The 12,988-nt window shown below is 50.1% G+C and overlaps 2 protein-coding genes across 9 annotated transcripts in view; both read right to left on the bottom strand.

Annotated features, from left to right (window-relative positions):
• The window catches only part of SIPA1L3 (signal induced proliferation associated 1 like 3), a 308,912-nt gene that overhangs the window by 24,135 nt on the left and 271,789 nt on the right, over positions 1–12,988 (bottom strand). For all 8 annotated transcript variants that reach the window (XM_028839531.2, XM_028839535.2, XM_077982387.1 and 5 more), the window contains one exon: positions 2,272–2,493. In XM_028839531.2, the coding sequence (XP_028695364.2) occupies positions 2,272–2,493 (222 nt within the window). The remainder of the gene's footprint in view (positions 1–2,271; positions 2,494–12,988) is intronic.
• Positions 1–12,988, bottom strand: part of C19H19orf33 (chromosome 19 C19orf33 homolog) — a 231,429-nt gene that overhangs the window by 127,392 nt on the left and 91,049 nt on the right. The window lies entirely within an intron of this gene.

Genomic DNA, 12,988 nt, shown 5'->3' with positions numbered 1-12,988 from the left:
TGAGGAGGAGCAAGAGGCCAGTGTGGCTGGAACAGAGCGAGGAGGGGAGAGTGGACGGGAATGAGGGCAGAGGTGAGGGACAGATCATCCAGGGTCTGAGCGGGAGTTTGGGCAAAGAACACGGCGCCTGGTATAAAACGTGCGTAGTCAATGTGAGCCTGCATCATTAATCCCGGGAGCATGGGAGGCTGCTGGGGTTTTAAGCAGTTTTAATCATCAGTCTAGTTTTCAGAATCCCCTCTGGCTCTCAGCGTGAGCTCAGCACACTCGCCTGCTGATATCTCCCGGGACAGTTTCTGTCTCCTGACACGTCTCTCCCTCCAAGCTCTGTGTCATCCCCCGATTTGAATGTCTCCATCTAGGTCATGAAAGACGACACTAAAAAGAACAGGATGGAGGAGGGCAGAGCCCCTCACTCAAGAGACATGAGCCTTGATCCAGGCTTCCTGGGCTCTGATCCAGGCTGCATCTCTCATCAGCTGTGTGACTCTGGGCCTCAGCTGCCTCATCTGTAAAAGGGGGAGGACAGGGGCCAGGCACAGCGGCTCATGCCTGTAATCCCTGCACTTTGGGAGGCTCAGGCGGACAGATCACTTGAGGCCAGGAGTTTGAGACCAGCCTAACATTGTGAAACCCTGTCTCTACTAAAAATACAAAATTAGCCGGGCGTGGTGGCGCACACCTGTAACCCCAGCTACTCGGGAGGCTGAGGCTGGAGAATCACTAGAACCCGAGAGGTAGAGGTGGTAGTGAGCCGAGATAGCACCATTGCACTCCAGCCAGGGCAACAAGAGTGAAACTCCGTCTCAAAACAAAAAACAAAAAACAAAAAACAAAAACGGCGGTGGGATGGGGGGAGGACAGGTCCACCCCCATGGAGCTGTTGCGGGATCCAGTAAATTCATTTGCATCAAACCACTTAGAATGAACCTAGATGTGGCGAGTGCTCAGGAAATGGTAGCTCCTGTATCCTCCAAGTGAAAAACAAAACTCTTTCTCAACTGCACACCCCTCTCCTCTTTCACTTTAAAGTAAAATGCCCCAAATGAACTGCTCACACAGCTCCTCAATTCTGCCTCACCCTTTTCTCCTGAACCCTCGAGAGACCTCTGGGAGGCTTAACCCTATATAGTCAGTTCTCAGGCTCATCACCCTGGCCTGGGCCCCGCCTCCTCGCCTGAGCTCCGCCTCCCCTGGCCCGCCTCTGCACCTCCCCGCCTTCCCTGCCCCACCTCCTTCCCCGGTTTCTCACTTTGGCTCAACGCCACGGGGTTTCAGTCTCAGTCCCACAGTTCTCTATCCACACCCTGCCTTAGGTGCTCTTCCAGCCTCGCAGCTCTAGGCTGATTAATACCCAAAGTTCTCCCTCCAGCCTGACCTCTCCACTGAATTCGGGATTCCTTACTCAAGGGCCTCCCCGACGCCTCCGTCTGGATGTCTCCTGCGAATCTCACACCGAAGCATCCAGGATTGAACTACTGTGCCTTCCCCAAGACTGCTCCCCACTCAAGGCAAGTCTATCCTCCGGGCTTCAAGGCACGGCATCATCCTCAACCCCTCTCTTTCTCTCACACCACATCCACTCTGCCAGCAAGCCCCGTCTGCTCCATTTCAGATAATCTATCCGGAACCGCCCTCTTCTCACCCTCTCCGCCCCCCACCCTGCTCCCGCCCCCTCGTCTCCGCCTGGACCACGACAGCAGCTCCTCCCTGCTCCTCGCAGGCTGCTCCCCACACGCAGCCACAGAGACCCTGGAACGCCCAATTTAGATCCTGCCCCATCTCTGCTCCATGCCCTCCCGTGGCTCCATGTCACTCAGGGCAAACACCAAGCCCCTTCCACGTGGCCTGCAAGACCCTCCGCGTTCTGTCCCCATCCCTCCCTGACCTCATGTCCCCACACCCTCCCCTGGCCCAAACTGTTCCAGCCACCCCAGCCTGCCTGCAGGCAACCGTGTCACTCACTGCCTCAGGACCTTTGCAGCTGCTACTCCTGTCTGGAATGTTCCTCACCCGGATGCGGCACAGGGCTAACCGCCATGGACCTACTGCGTGCTTCTCTATTCATTCCATTTACTGTTGGTCACCCCAGTTGGAATGCCAGCTCCCTAAGAGGGGTTCCCGCCTGTCCTGTTCGCAGCTGCAGCCCCAGTGTGTACACTGGCTCACAGTCATCTGTACAACGACAGCATGTGGCATCACCCTCTTTCCGCCCCCGAGACGCCCTGGTGTGGATCTGGCGAGCGCCTTGCTGGACGTCCAGGCACTTACTTCTTTGGGTCACTGAAGGGGAGTGGCCGTGGTGGGGGCTCCTCCGTTCTCTTCCACCCTGTTGGGTGCTTATTGCGCACAGGCTGCTTGGAGAAGAAGGACTTGGGGACGGAGGCGGAGAGCTGGAAGGGGCTGGGCTGGGCCAGCTGGGAGGGCCGAGGAGTCTCTGCACTGGCAGTTTTGTAAACCTGAGCGGGGTAGCCAACCCTCGAGCCCATGTCACTGCAAAACAAAAATGAGAGAGATAAAAAAACCAAATCCATTCCACATTTGGCAAGACAGCACTATTGAAGTTTACTCCTGGGAATCAAAAAGGTTCATTTGCACAAGAGAGACACAAATATATTACCGCTGTGGAAAATTCCAACAATACAGACGCCTATCTGTAGAAAAGGCAAGGTTGCCTGCACAGCACCCAATCCCACCCGAGGATGGCCTTCTAGCACATTTGGTTCCTCTATGGGAATCTGAAAAATTCACTCCAGTCTCCTTGGTACAACCTATGCAGCTAAAGGTGGGGATCCAACCTCCTGCTCATCTCTAGAGGGAACTATGGCTTATAGTTTGCGCTTTTTCGTTCCTAACTTTTCTCTCTCTTTTTTTTTCGAGACAGGGTCTCACTCTGTCACCCAGGCTGGAATGCAGTGGCGCGGTCTCAACTCACCGCAGGCTTGACCTCCCAGCCTCAAGTGATCATCCCACCTCAGCCTCTGAGTAGCTGCGACTACCGGCATGCACCACTATGCCTGGCTAATTTTCGTAGAGATGGGGTTTCGCTATGTTCCCATCACTGGGCCTGGCCCTTAACCTTTTTCTTTTTTTTTTTTTGAGACAGAGTCTCACTCTGTTACCCAGGCCAGAGTGCAGTGGTGCAATCTCGGCTCACTCCATCCTCAGTCTCCTGAGTTCAAGCGATTCTCCTGCCTCAACCTCCCTAATAGCAGGGATTACAGATGTGTGCCACCACACCCAGTTAAATTTTTTGTATTTTTAGTAGAGACAGCGTTTCACCATGTTGGCCAGGCAGGTGTCAAACTCCTAACCTCAGATGATCACCCAACTCAGCCTCCCAAAGTGTTGGGATTATAGGCGTGAGCCACTGCGCCTGCTCAACCTTTTTCTATGCAAAGACATACACATATGTATATAAAAGGGGGCATTCTGCGGGGGGTGGGGGGATGGGTGGGAGGATTATTGGTTTTTTGTTTATTTAAAGAGACAACGTCTCACTATGTTGCCCAGGCTGGCCTCAAATTCCTGGGTTCAGGTGATCCTCCCACCTCAGCTTCCTAAGTAGCTGGGAACACGGGTGTGTGCCACCACACCCAGCTAGGATTATATATATATAAGTTAATAAATCCTTTTTGAGGGTTAATTTAGCAGTATCACAGGATGGTACTTTTTGACTATAGTCAAATGAGAAGACTGGCAAATCTTCTCCCCAGAGATGACAAAATTGACCACAAACAACCATTTCAGTACTCTGAAAACTGACCAAACACGTACGACAATTTGAGAGGCATTTATGCTCGAGAAACTGAACTTTAGGCAAGAATAGAGGAAATTCGTCCCATTTTGTCCTCTCCCCACCCGTTCCCAGCTCAGTGAATGAAGAAGCTCTTCCGGGACAGAAACTTTGGGACGGTATGAAGGGTACCAACATATGTGCATCAGGAACTTTGGAAGGAGAGGAGAGAAGGGGCAGAAGAAATATTTGAAGAAGTAATGGTTGGAAACTTCTTTAATCTGATGAAAAACATTACACATCTAAGAAGCTCAACAAACACCAAGTAGGAAAAATACAGAGATTCACACCTAGAAAAAGAGTTGAAAGTTAAATGCTGGCCGGGCGCGGTGGCTCACGCCTGTAATCTCAGCACTTTGGGAGGCCGAGGCGGGCGGATCACCTGAGGTCAGAAATTTGAGACCAGTCTGATCAACATGGAGAAACCCCATCTTTACTAAAATACAAAAAAATTAGCCGGGCATGGTGGCGCCCCCCTGTAATCCCAGCCACTCGGGAGGCTGAGGCAGGAGAATCCCTTGAACCTGGGAGGCGGAGGTTGCGGTGAGCCGAGATCACACCATTACGCCATTGCACTCCAGCCTGGGCAACAGGAGTGAAACTCTGTCTCAAAAAAAAAATTACATAAATAAATAAATAAATAAAAATAAAAAGAAAGTTAAACGCTAACATAAACATCTTGAAAGCTTCAAGATGATGCATCACATATAGGGGAGCATCAATACAATTAACAGGCCTATAATCCCAGCACTTTGGGAGGCCGAGACGGGAAGATCCCTTGAGCCCAGGAGTTGGAAACCAGCCTGGGAAACATAATGAGACCCCATTTCTATAAAAAAGAAAAAAAAAATACAATTAACTGTTGACTTCTCATTTAAAAGAATGAAATAAAAAGTAATTTTTAAAGTGCTGAAAGAAAACAACCGTTAACCAGGAATTCTATATCCAGGAAAACCATCCTTGAAAAATGAAGGCAGCAGAAAGATATTCCTTTATAAACAGAGATGGAGAGAATTTGTTGCTAGCATATCTGCCTGATACAAAATAATTTTAAAACTCCTCCGGTTAATCCCAGCCCTTTGGGAAGCCAAGGCAGGTGGATCACCTGTCAGGAGATCAAGACCAGCCTGGCCAACATGGCGAAACCCCAACTCTACTAAAAATACAAAAATCAATGGAGTGGTGGCAGGCACCTGTAATCTCAGCTACTCAGGAGGCTAAGGCAGGAGAATTGCTTGAACCCAGGAGGCAGAGGTTGCAGTGAGCTGAGATTGCGCCATTGTACTCTAGTCTAGGTGACAGAGCAAGACTCCGTCTCAAAAAAAGAAAAACAAAAAAGTCCTCAGGTTGAAAGAAATGACTCTAGACAATGACCTGAGTCAGTAGACAGAAATGAATAGCCCAAGATGGCAAACTGTGCTTTAAAATAGGATTCTATAAGTATATGCTTTCTTATTTCTTCTCTTAACTTCCTTAAAGATGTAAGACTGTATAAGGCAATAATTATAATACTACACTGCTGGGTTAAAACATATATGGATATAATATATCTGATAAACAGAGCACAAAAAAGGGAGAAGGAAATAGTACAATATTGGAGAAAAGTTTTATATTTTATTGGAATTTAGTATTAACCTGAATTGCACTGATAGATGCACATTATAATAACTAAAAAGATAGTTAAACAAGAGTAGAATCCAAATGTTATACTAAATTATATATATTTTTTATTTTTAACTTTTGGAACAGAGTCTCACTCTGTCACTTAGGCTGGAAGGCAGTGGTGCAGCCTTGGCCCACTACACTACAACCTCCGCCTCCCTGGCTCAAGCAATTCTCCTGCCTCAGCCTCCCGAGTAGATGAGATTATGGGTGCAGGCCACCATGCCCGGCTAAATTTTTGTATTTTTAGTAGAGACAGGGTTTTGCCATGCTGGCCAGGCTGGTCTCGAACTCCTGACCTCAGGTGATATGCCCGCCTGGGCCTCCCAAAGTGCTGGGATTACAGGTGTGAGCCACCACATCTGGCCTGAAATTATATTTATTTACTACATAATAAGGCAGTAAGGAAGAACAGAGAAGCAAGAAATATAGTAGACATACAGAAAACAAATAGCAAAATGGCTAATGCAAAACCAACCATTAGCAGTAATAATTATATTTAAAGTGAATGGTTTAAACACTCCCATCAAAAGGCAGGGATTGTCAGCCTGGATACAAACAGCAACTATGTAATGCTTTCTACAATTTAGCAACATCTATCAATGGGGCAAAGAGTATGCATTGGTGAGGAGATGTCCAGGGAACTACTGAAGCATGTAACACCAAGAATGGTCAGGAATGAGGCCTGGTGCAGCGGCTCACGCCTGTAATCCCAGCACTTTGGGAGGCCGAGGCCGGTGGATCATGAGGTCAGGAGATCGAGACCATCCTGGTTAACACAGTGAAACCCCGTCTCTACTACAAATACAAAAAATTAGCCGGGCGTGGTGGCGTGTGCCTGTAGTCCCAGCTACTCAGGAGGCTAAGGCAGGAGAAGGCGTGAACCTGGGAGGCAGCGGTTGCAGTGAGCGGAGATTGCACCACTGTACCCCACCCCGGGTGACAGAGCAAGACTCTGTCTCAAAAAATAAAAATAATAATAAAATTAAAAAAAACCAGAATGGTCAGGAATGCTTTCTCCAGGAGACAAGAGCATCAGAGCTGAGAACTGAAGGATGACTGGCCTCAGCTTAACATTTGGCCTCCCAGAAATCCATGCAATAGAGAAGCCTGCACAAGGCCGGGAACGGTGGCTCATGCTGTAATCCCAGCACTCTGGGAGGCTGAGGTGGGAGAACTGCTGGAGCCCAGGAATGTTGTAGAGACCCTAACTCTCTCTCTCTCTCTCTCTTGTTTTTTAAATAGGGATGGGGTATTGCTACGTTGCCCAGGCTGGTCTTGAACTCTTGGGCTCAAATGATCCTCCTACCCCAGCCTCCCAAAGTGCTAGGATTACAGTTGTGAGGCACCATGCTCAACCCTAGAGACCCCATCTCCACAGAAAAATAAAAGTAGCTGGGAATAGTGGCACATGCCTGTAGTCTTAGCTACTCAAACAAACAAACAAACAAACAAACGGCAAAAAAAAAGGCCTGCACAAGCACACACAGGCAGGTATGAGGATGGTCTCTGTAGTACTGTTTATAATCAGGAAAAGTTGGAAATGGCCAGGCTGGAATGCAGTGGTGCAATCTCGGCTCACTGCAGCCTCCGCGCCTCCGGGGTTCAAGTGATTCTCGTGCCTCAGCCTCCCGAGTAGCTGGGATTATAGGTATGCACCACCACACCTGGATAATTTTTGTTATTTTTAGTAGAGACGGGGTTTCACCATATTGGTCAGGCTAGTCTTGAACTTCTGGCCTCAAGTGATCCACCTGCCTCGACCTCCCAAGATGCTGGTATCACAGGCATGAGCCACCACACCCTGCCACAAGTGTATCCTTATGATCGAAAACTATGCAGCTGGGCGCAGTGGCTCACGCTTGTAATCCTAGCACTTTGGGAGGCAGAGGTGGGCAGATCATGAGGACAGGAGATTGAGACCATCATGGCTAACGCGGTGAAACCCCGTCTCTACTAAACATACAAAACAATTAGCCGGGCGTGGTGGCGGGCGCCTGTAGTCCCAGCTACTCGGGAGGCTGAGGCAGGAGAATGGCGTGAATCAGGGAGGCGGAGGTTGCAGTGAGCCGAGATCGCGCCACTGCACTCCAGCCTGGGCGACAGAGTGAGACTCCATCTCAAAAAAAAAAAAAAAAAAAAAAAAAAAAAGAAAAAGAAAACCATGCAGCCAGTGCAAAGAAAGAGGTCAATCTCTGTTTACGTATGAGGACAGGTGGTCTGAGCTATAGTAAATGGAAACGATGCATGGTACAAAACATCACTCTGTGTTTTTTTTTTTTTTTTTTTTTTGAGACGAGTCTCGCTCTGTCACCCAGGCTGGAGTGCAGTGGCCGGATCTCAGCTCACTGCAAGCTCTGCCTCCCGGGTTCCCGCCATTCTCCTGCCTCAGCCTCCCGAGTAGCTGGGACTACAGGCGCCCACCACCTCGCCCAGCTAGTTTTTTGTACTATTTAGTAGAGACGGGGTTTCACCGTGTTCGCCAGGATGGTCTCGATCTCTTGACCTCGTGATCCGCCCGTCTCGGCCTCCCAAAGTGCTGGGATTACAGGCTTGAGCCACCGCGCCCGGCCCTTTTTTTTTTTTGAGACGGAGTCTTGCTCTGTCGCCCAGGCTGGAGTGCAGTGGCCAGATCTCAGCTCACTGCAAGCTCCGCCTCCCGGGTTTATGCCATTCTCCTGCCTTAGCCTCCCGAGTAGCTGGGACTACAGGCGCCTGCCACCTCGCCCGGCTAGTTTTTTGTATTTTTTGTAGAGACGGGGTTTCACCGGGTTACCCAGGATGGTCTCGATCTCCTGACCTCATGATCCGCCCGTCTCGGCCTCTCAAAGTGCTGGGATTACAGGCTTGAGCCACCGCGCCCGGCCCACTCTGTGTTCTTAAGGTAAAAAAAAAAAAAAAAAAAAAAATATATATATATATATATATATATATAGATAGATAGATAGATAGATAGACAGATATACACACACGTATATATAGAGAAAAGAAGAAATAAACTGGAATTTTACACTTTTTTTTGTCTTTTCTTTTTCTTTTTTTTTTTTTTTGAGACGGAGTCTCGCTGTGTCACCCAGGCTGGAGTGCAGTGGCGCGATCTCGGCTCACCGCAACCTCCGCCTCCCCGATTCACGCCATTCTCCTGCCTCAGCCTCCCGAGTAGCTGGGACTACAGGCGCCCGCCACCACGCCCGGCTAATTGTTTTGTATGTTTAGTAGAGACGGGGTTTCACCGCGTTAGCCATGATGGTCTCAATCTCCTGTCCTCATGATCTGCCTACCTCTGCCTCCCAAAGTGCTAGGATTACAGGCTTGAGCCACCGCGCCCGGCCTTTTTTTTCTTTTTATGGAGAACGGGGTCTCACTATATTGTCCAGGCAGGTCTCGAATTCCTGGGCTCAAGCTATCCTCCTGCCTCTGCCTCTCTGAGAGCTGGGATTACAGGTGTGAGCCACTGCATCTGGCAAAATAAACCAGAATTTTAAAAAAGTCATTGTATATCACACAAGGTAAGGGTTAAGTGGTATGTTTGAAAGAACTGGGTTGGTAAAGGTTTGGAGAAAAATCTCTGGAGGAGTGTACACTAATGGATTATCTCTGGAAGTAGTAATGATGGGGAACATGTACAGAATAAAAGCCAAATTAAGCTGGGCAGAGTGGCACATGCTTGTAGTCCCAGCTACTTGGAAGCCTGAGGTGGGAGAATCGCTTGAACCCAGGGGTTTGAGACTGCAGTGAGGCAGGACTGTGCCACTGGATTCCAGCTTGGGTGACAGAGTCCCCATCACTCAAAAACAAACAAAAACAAAATAAAACAAACAAAAAAAACCCCTAAAAAGTCTAATTAAACTGTATAAATGGCACAGGGTAAAAAGGAAGTGGCCAGCTGGGCGGGGTGGCTCACGCCTGTAATCTTAGCACTTTGGGAGGCTGAGGCGAATGGATCACCTAAGGTCAGGAGTTCGAGATCAGCCTGGCCAACATGGTGAAACCCCATCTGTACTAAAAAATACAAAAAACAAACAAACAAAAAAATGAGCCAAGTGTGGTGGTGTGCACCTGTAATCCCAGTTACTCAGGAGGCTGAGGCAGGAGAATCACCTGGGAGGCAGAGGTTGCGGTGAGCCAAGATCGCACCACTGCACTTCAGCCTGAGCGACAGAGCAAGATTGTCTCAAAAAAAAAAAAAAAATTAATTAATAAGTGTCCGCCAACTGAGCTGGGATTTTGCTGCTTACAGCCCTAAAGCATTCCCATGACTGTCCCTGTCTTCAAACTCTGCTAGCCCAGCACGGCCTTGGCAAAATAATAACTTCCATGAATATGCTGTGCAACTCCACCCAGCCCTCTGAGGTGGGTGGGCGCCCCCTCCCCGACACCCCATGGGCCACGAGCCCTGCCAGGTGCCAGGCACCATGCTCGGTCATTTCTCAGTGGCATCAGTGAATGCCTGTTCCACCGGGTGGAGTTTTTCTTTTTTTTGGGGGGGGACGGAGTCTTGCTCTGTTGCCCAGGCTGGAGTGCAGTGGCACTACCTCGGCTCACTGCAACCTGCGCCTCCCAGGTTCATGCCATTCTCCTGTCTCAGCCTCCCAAGCAGCTGGGATTATAGGCGCCCGCCACCATGCCCAGCCAATTTTTGTATTTTTAGTAGAGATTGGGTTTCACCCTGTTAGCCAGGATGGTCTCGATCTCCTGACCTCGTGATCCGCCCACCTCGGCCTCCCAAAGTGCTGGGATTACAGGCGTGAGCCACTGCACCCAGCCTAGTGGAGTTCTTTTTTTTAAGAGACAGGGTCTTGTTCTGTCAACCAGGCTGGAGTGCAGCAGTGAAATCATAGTTCACTGCAGTGTTGAACTCTTGGGCTCAAGCGATCCTCCCACTTCAACCTCCTGAGTATCTGGGACTATATGCATGTTCAACCAGTTAATTTTTAAACTTTGTTTTTTAGAGATGGGGTCTTGCTACGTTGCCCCAGTTGGTTTAGAACTCCTGGACTCAAGCGATCCCCCTGCCTCAACTGGCCCAAATGCTGCGATTACAGGTGTGAGTTCTGACCCCACCTGCCAATGGACAGAGTGAACATTCTTTTTTTTTTTTTGAGACAGAGTCTCGCTCTGTCACCCAGGCTGGCGTGCAGTAGCGCGATCTGGGCTCACTGCAACCTCCGCCTCCTGGGTTCAAGTGATTCTCCTGCCTCAGCCTCCTGAGTAGCTGGGATTACAGGCACCCACCACTATGCCCAGCTAATTTTTGTATTTTTAGTAGAGACAGGGTTTCTCCAGGCTGGTCTCGAACTTCTGACCTCCTGATCCGCCCGCCTCGGCTTCCCAAAGTGCTGGGATTACAGGCATGAGCCACAGCTCCCGGCCTGAACATTCTTTCTGGAGCGTCAGTGTGCCCATGCGTTCTCCTGAAGCCTCAGTATCAACTTGAAAACTGGGGCAAGATAGTGTGGGCTTTGCTGTCCACCTGACCCAGGTTCCAATCCTGGCTCCAGTCAACACACTGGCCAACTTGGATGGGGTCTATTCCCTTCAGTGAGCCTCAGTTTCCTCCTCTGAGAAATGAGGCAATGACAGCACCTGCCTCATGAGATCCTATGTGCTAAGTGCTCAGCACTGAGTCCCGAGGAGGAACCAGGGAGCTGCAGGTCCCAGGGAGGTGGTGGTGGGGTCCCTGGGCTCTGGGCTCAGACAGCAGTGGTGGTAGCAGGGGAGGGGCAGGCATCCTGCTCTGTGCTCCCATCCTCACCTTCAACCAGAGAGGCTATGCATTTACCTGTTTGACAGCTTAGGGGAGCATTTATCATTTTGTTGGAGTCAAAGGATTTATGCTTTCAAAAAAGCTGAAAAACCAGAGGCTGGGTAGAGAAATCATACCAGCTGCATAAGTGTGTGCAATGCTTTTGGTCTGTTCAGCCTGGGGACTCTGAAGGGGACCGACGGGTGGTCCTGGGTGGGTGACAGGCTCTCAGAGAGCGAGCTGTGGTCCCTGCCTGCAGGAAGAGGAGCAGTGGCACAGTAGGTGGCCGTGACAGTGACGGTGCTGACCACTCCGAGCCCATGGAGGCTGCCTGGTCTTGTTCTAAGCATCTTATATGCGTCACCTCACTTAGCCGCCGTGGCAACCCCGAGACAGGAACTACCACCACTCCCATGTTCCAGGTTGGGGAAACGGAGGCCCAGGGAGATGAAATAACTTGCCCCAAATGATGTAGCTATAGGGGGATAAGAGCCAGGACGTAGACACAGGTAGTCTGGCTTGAGAGATGATACTTTTAACCACTATTCTGTACTCCCAGTGACAACAATTGTTAATGATAAATATTAATACATAATACATGAGAATAAAATACAGCAGCAGCTGATACACTTGAGCCCAGCTATGTCTCCGGCCCTGTAATAAGAGCTTTAAACTCATGGTCTCAGTTCACCCTCACAACCTTAGATGATGGATCCAATTTTTTTTTTTTTTTTTTTTTTTTTTGAGAGACAGAGTCTAGCTCTGTCACCCAGGCTGGAGTGCAGTGGTACCCTCTCGGCTCACTGCAACCTCTGCCTCCCAGGTTCAAGTGATTCTCTCACCTCAGCCTCTCGAGTATCTGGGAATACAGGTGCCCACCACCACATGTGGCTAATTTTTGTATTTTTAGTAGAGGTGGGGTTTCATCACGCTGGCCAGGCTGGTCTCAAACTCCTGACCTCAGGTGATCCGCCTGCCTCAGCCTCCCAAAGTGCTGGGATTACAGGCATGGGCCACTATGCCTGGCCGACAGATCCTATTATTACACCCATTTTACAGATGAGGACATTGAGCCTCAGAGCACCTAAGGGGGTTGATGGAGATAACACAGCTGGGGTAAAAGGTGGAGCTGGGATGCAGACACAGGCAGTCAGAAGCAGAGCCCTGAAGTCACACTGCTCACCCACACACCCTGCGGGCCCCTAGCCACTTGGCCTTCACTCCGGACCAGTCTTGCTTTCTCTCCCTGACATGTGTCGTGGGCTGAAGAGCCAATTTGTCCCTGCGTGTGGCTGGAATTGTGCTCCGGTGTAGGAGCCGTGAGCGGCCACATCACCCTGTGGCCTGCGGGGCAGAAGCAACGGGCCTTCAGAAAGTGGACAGAGAGAGGGTCTAGGTGAGAGATTCAACAGAAATCCCAATCCAGCCACTGCGCGCTACCTCCACCAACCACTGCCACCTGTATCATCAGAGCGGCCTCCTCCTGGCTCCCCCTCCCTCCTGCATCCTTCCCCAGCCTCAAAACACAGCCAGAGAGATCCTGAGAACATGAGAATCAGATCGGGACTCTCTCAGGGTTCCACCTCACTCTGGTAAGACCCAGAGCCCTTCCCTCAGGGGCCCGCGTCTGCCCCCAGCTCCTCCACACTCCCTCTCCTTCACTCTGCTCCAGCCATGCAGAAGCTATCCTCAAATACACCAGAAATGCTTCTACCTCGGAACCTTTGCACTGCTCCCTGCCCACAGATCTCTGCCTGGCTCCCTGGGTTCCTCTTCCCAAGCTG

This window comes from Macaca mulatta, chromosome 19 (genome assembly GCF_049350105.2).
Source record: "Macaca mulatta isolate MMU2019108-1 chromosome 19, T2T-MMU8v2.0, whole genome shotgun sequence".
Taxonomy (NCBI): Eukaryota; Metazoa; Chordata; class Mammalia; order Primates; family Cercopithecidae; genus Macaca; species Macaca mulatta.
This window is presented reverse-complemented; position numbering and strand designations above follow the sequence as displayed.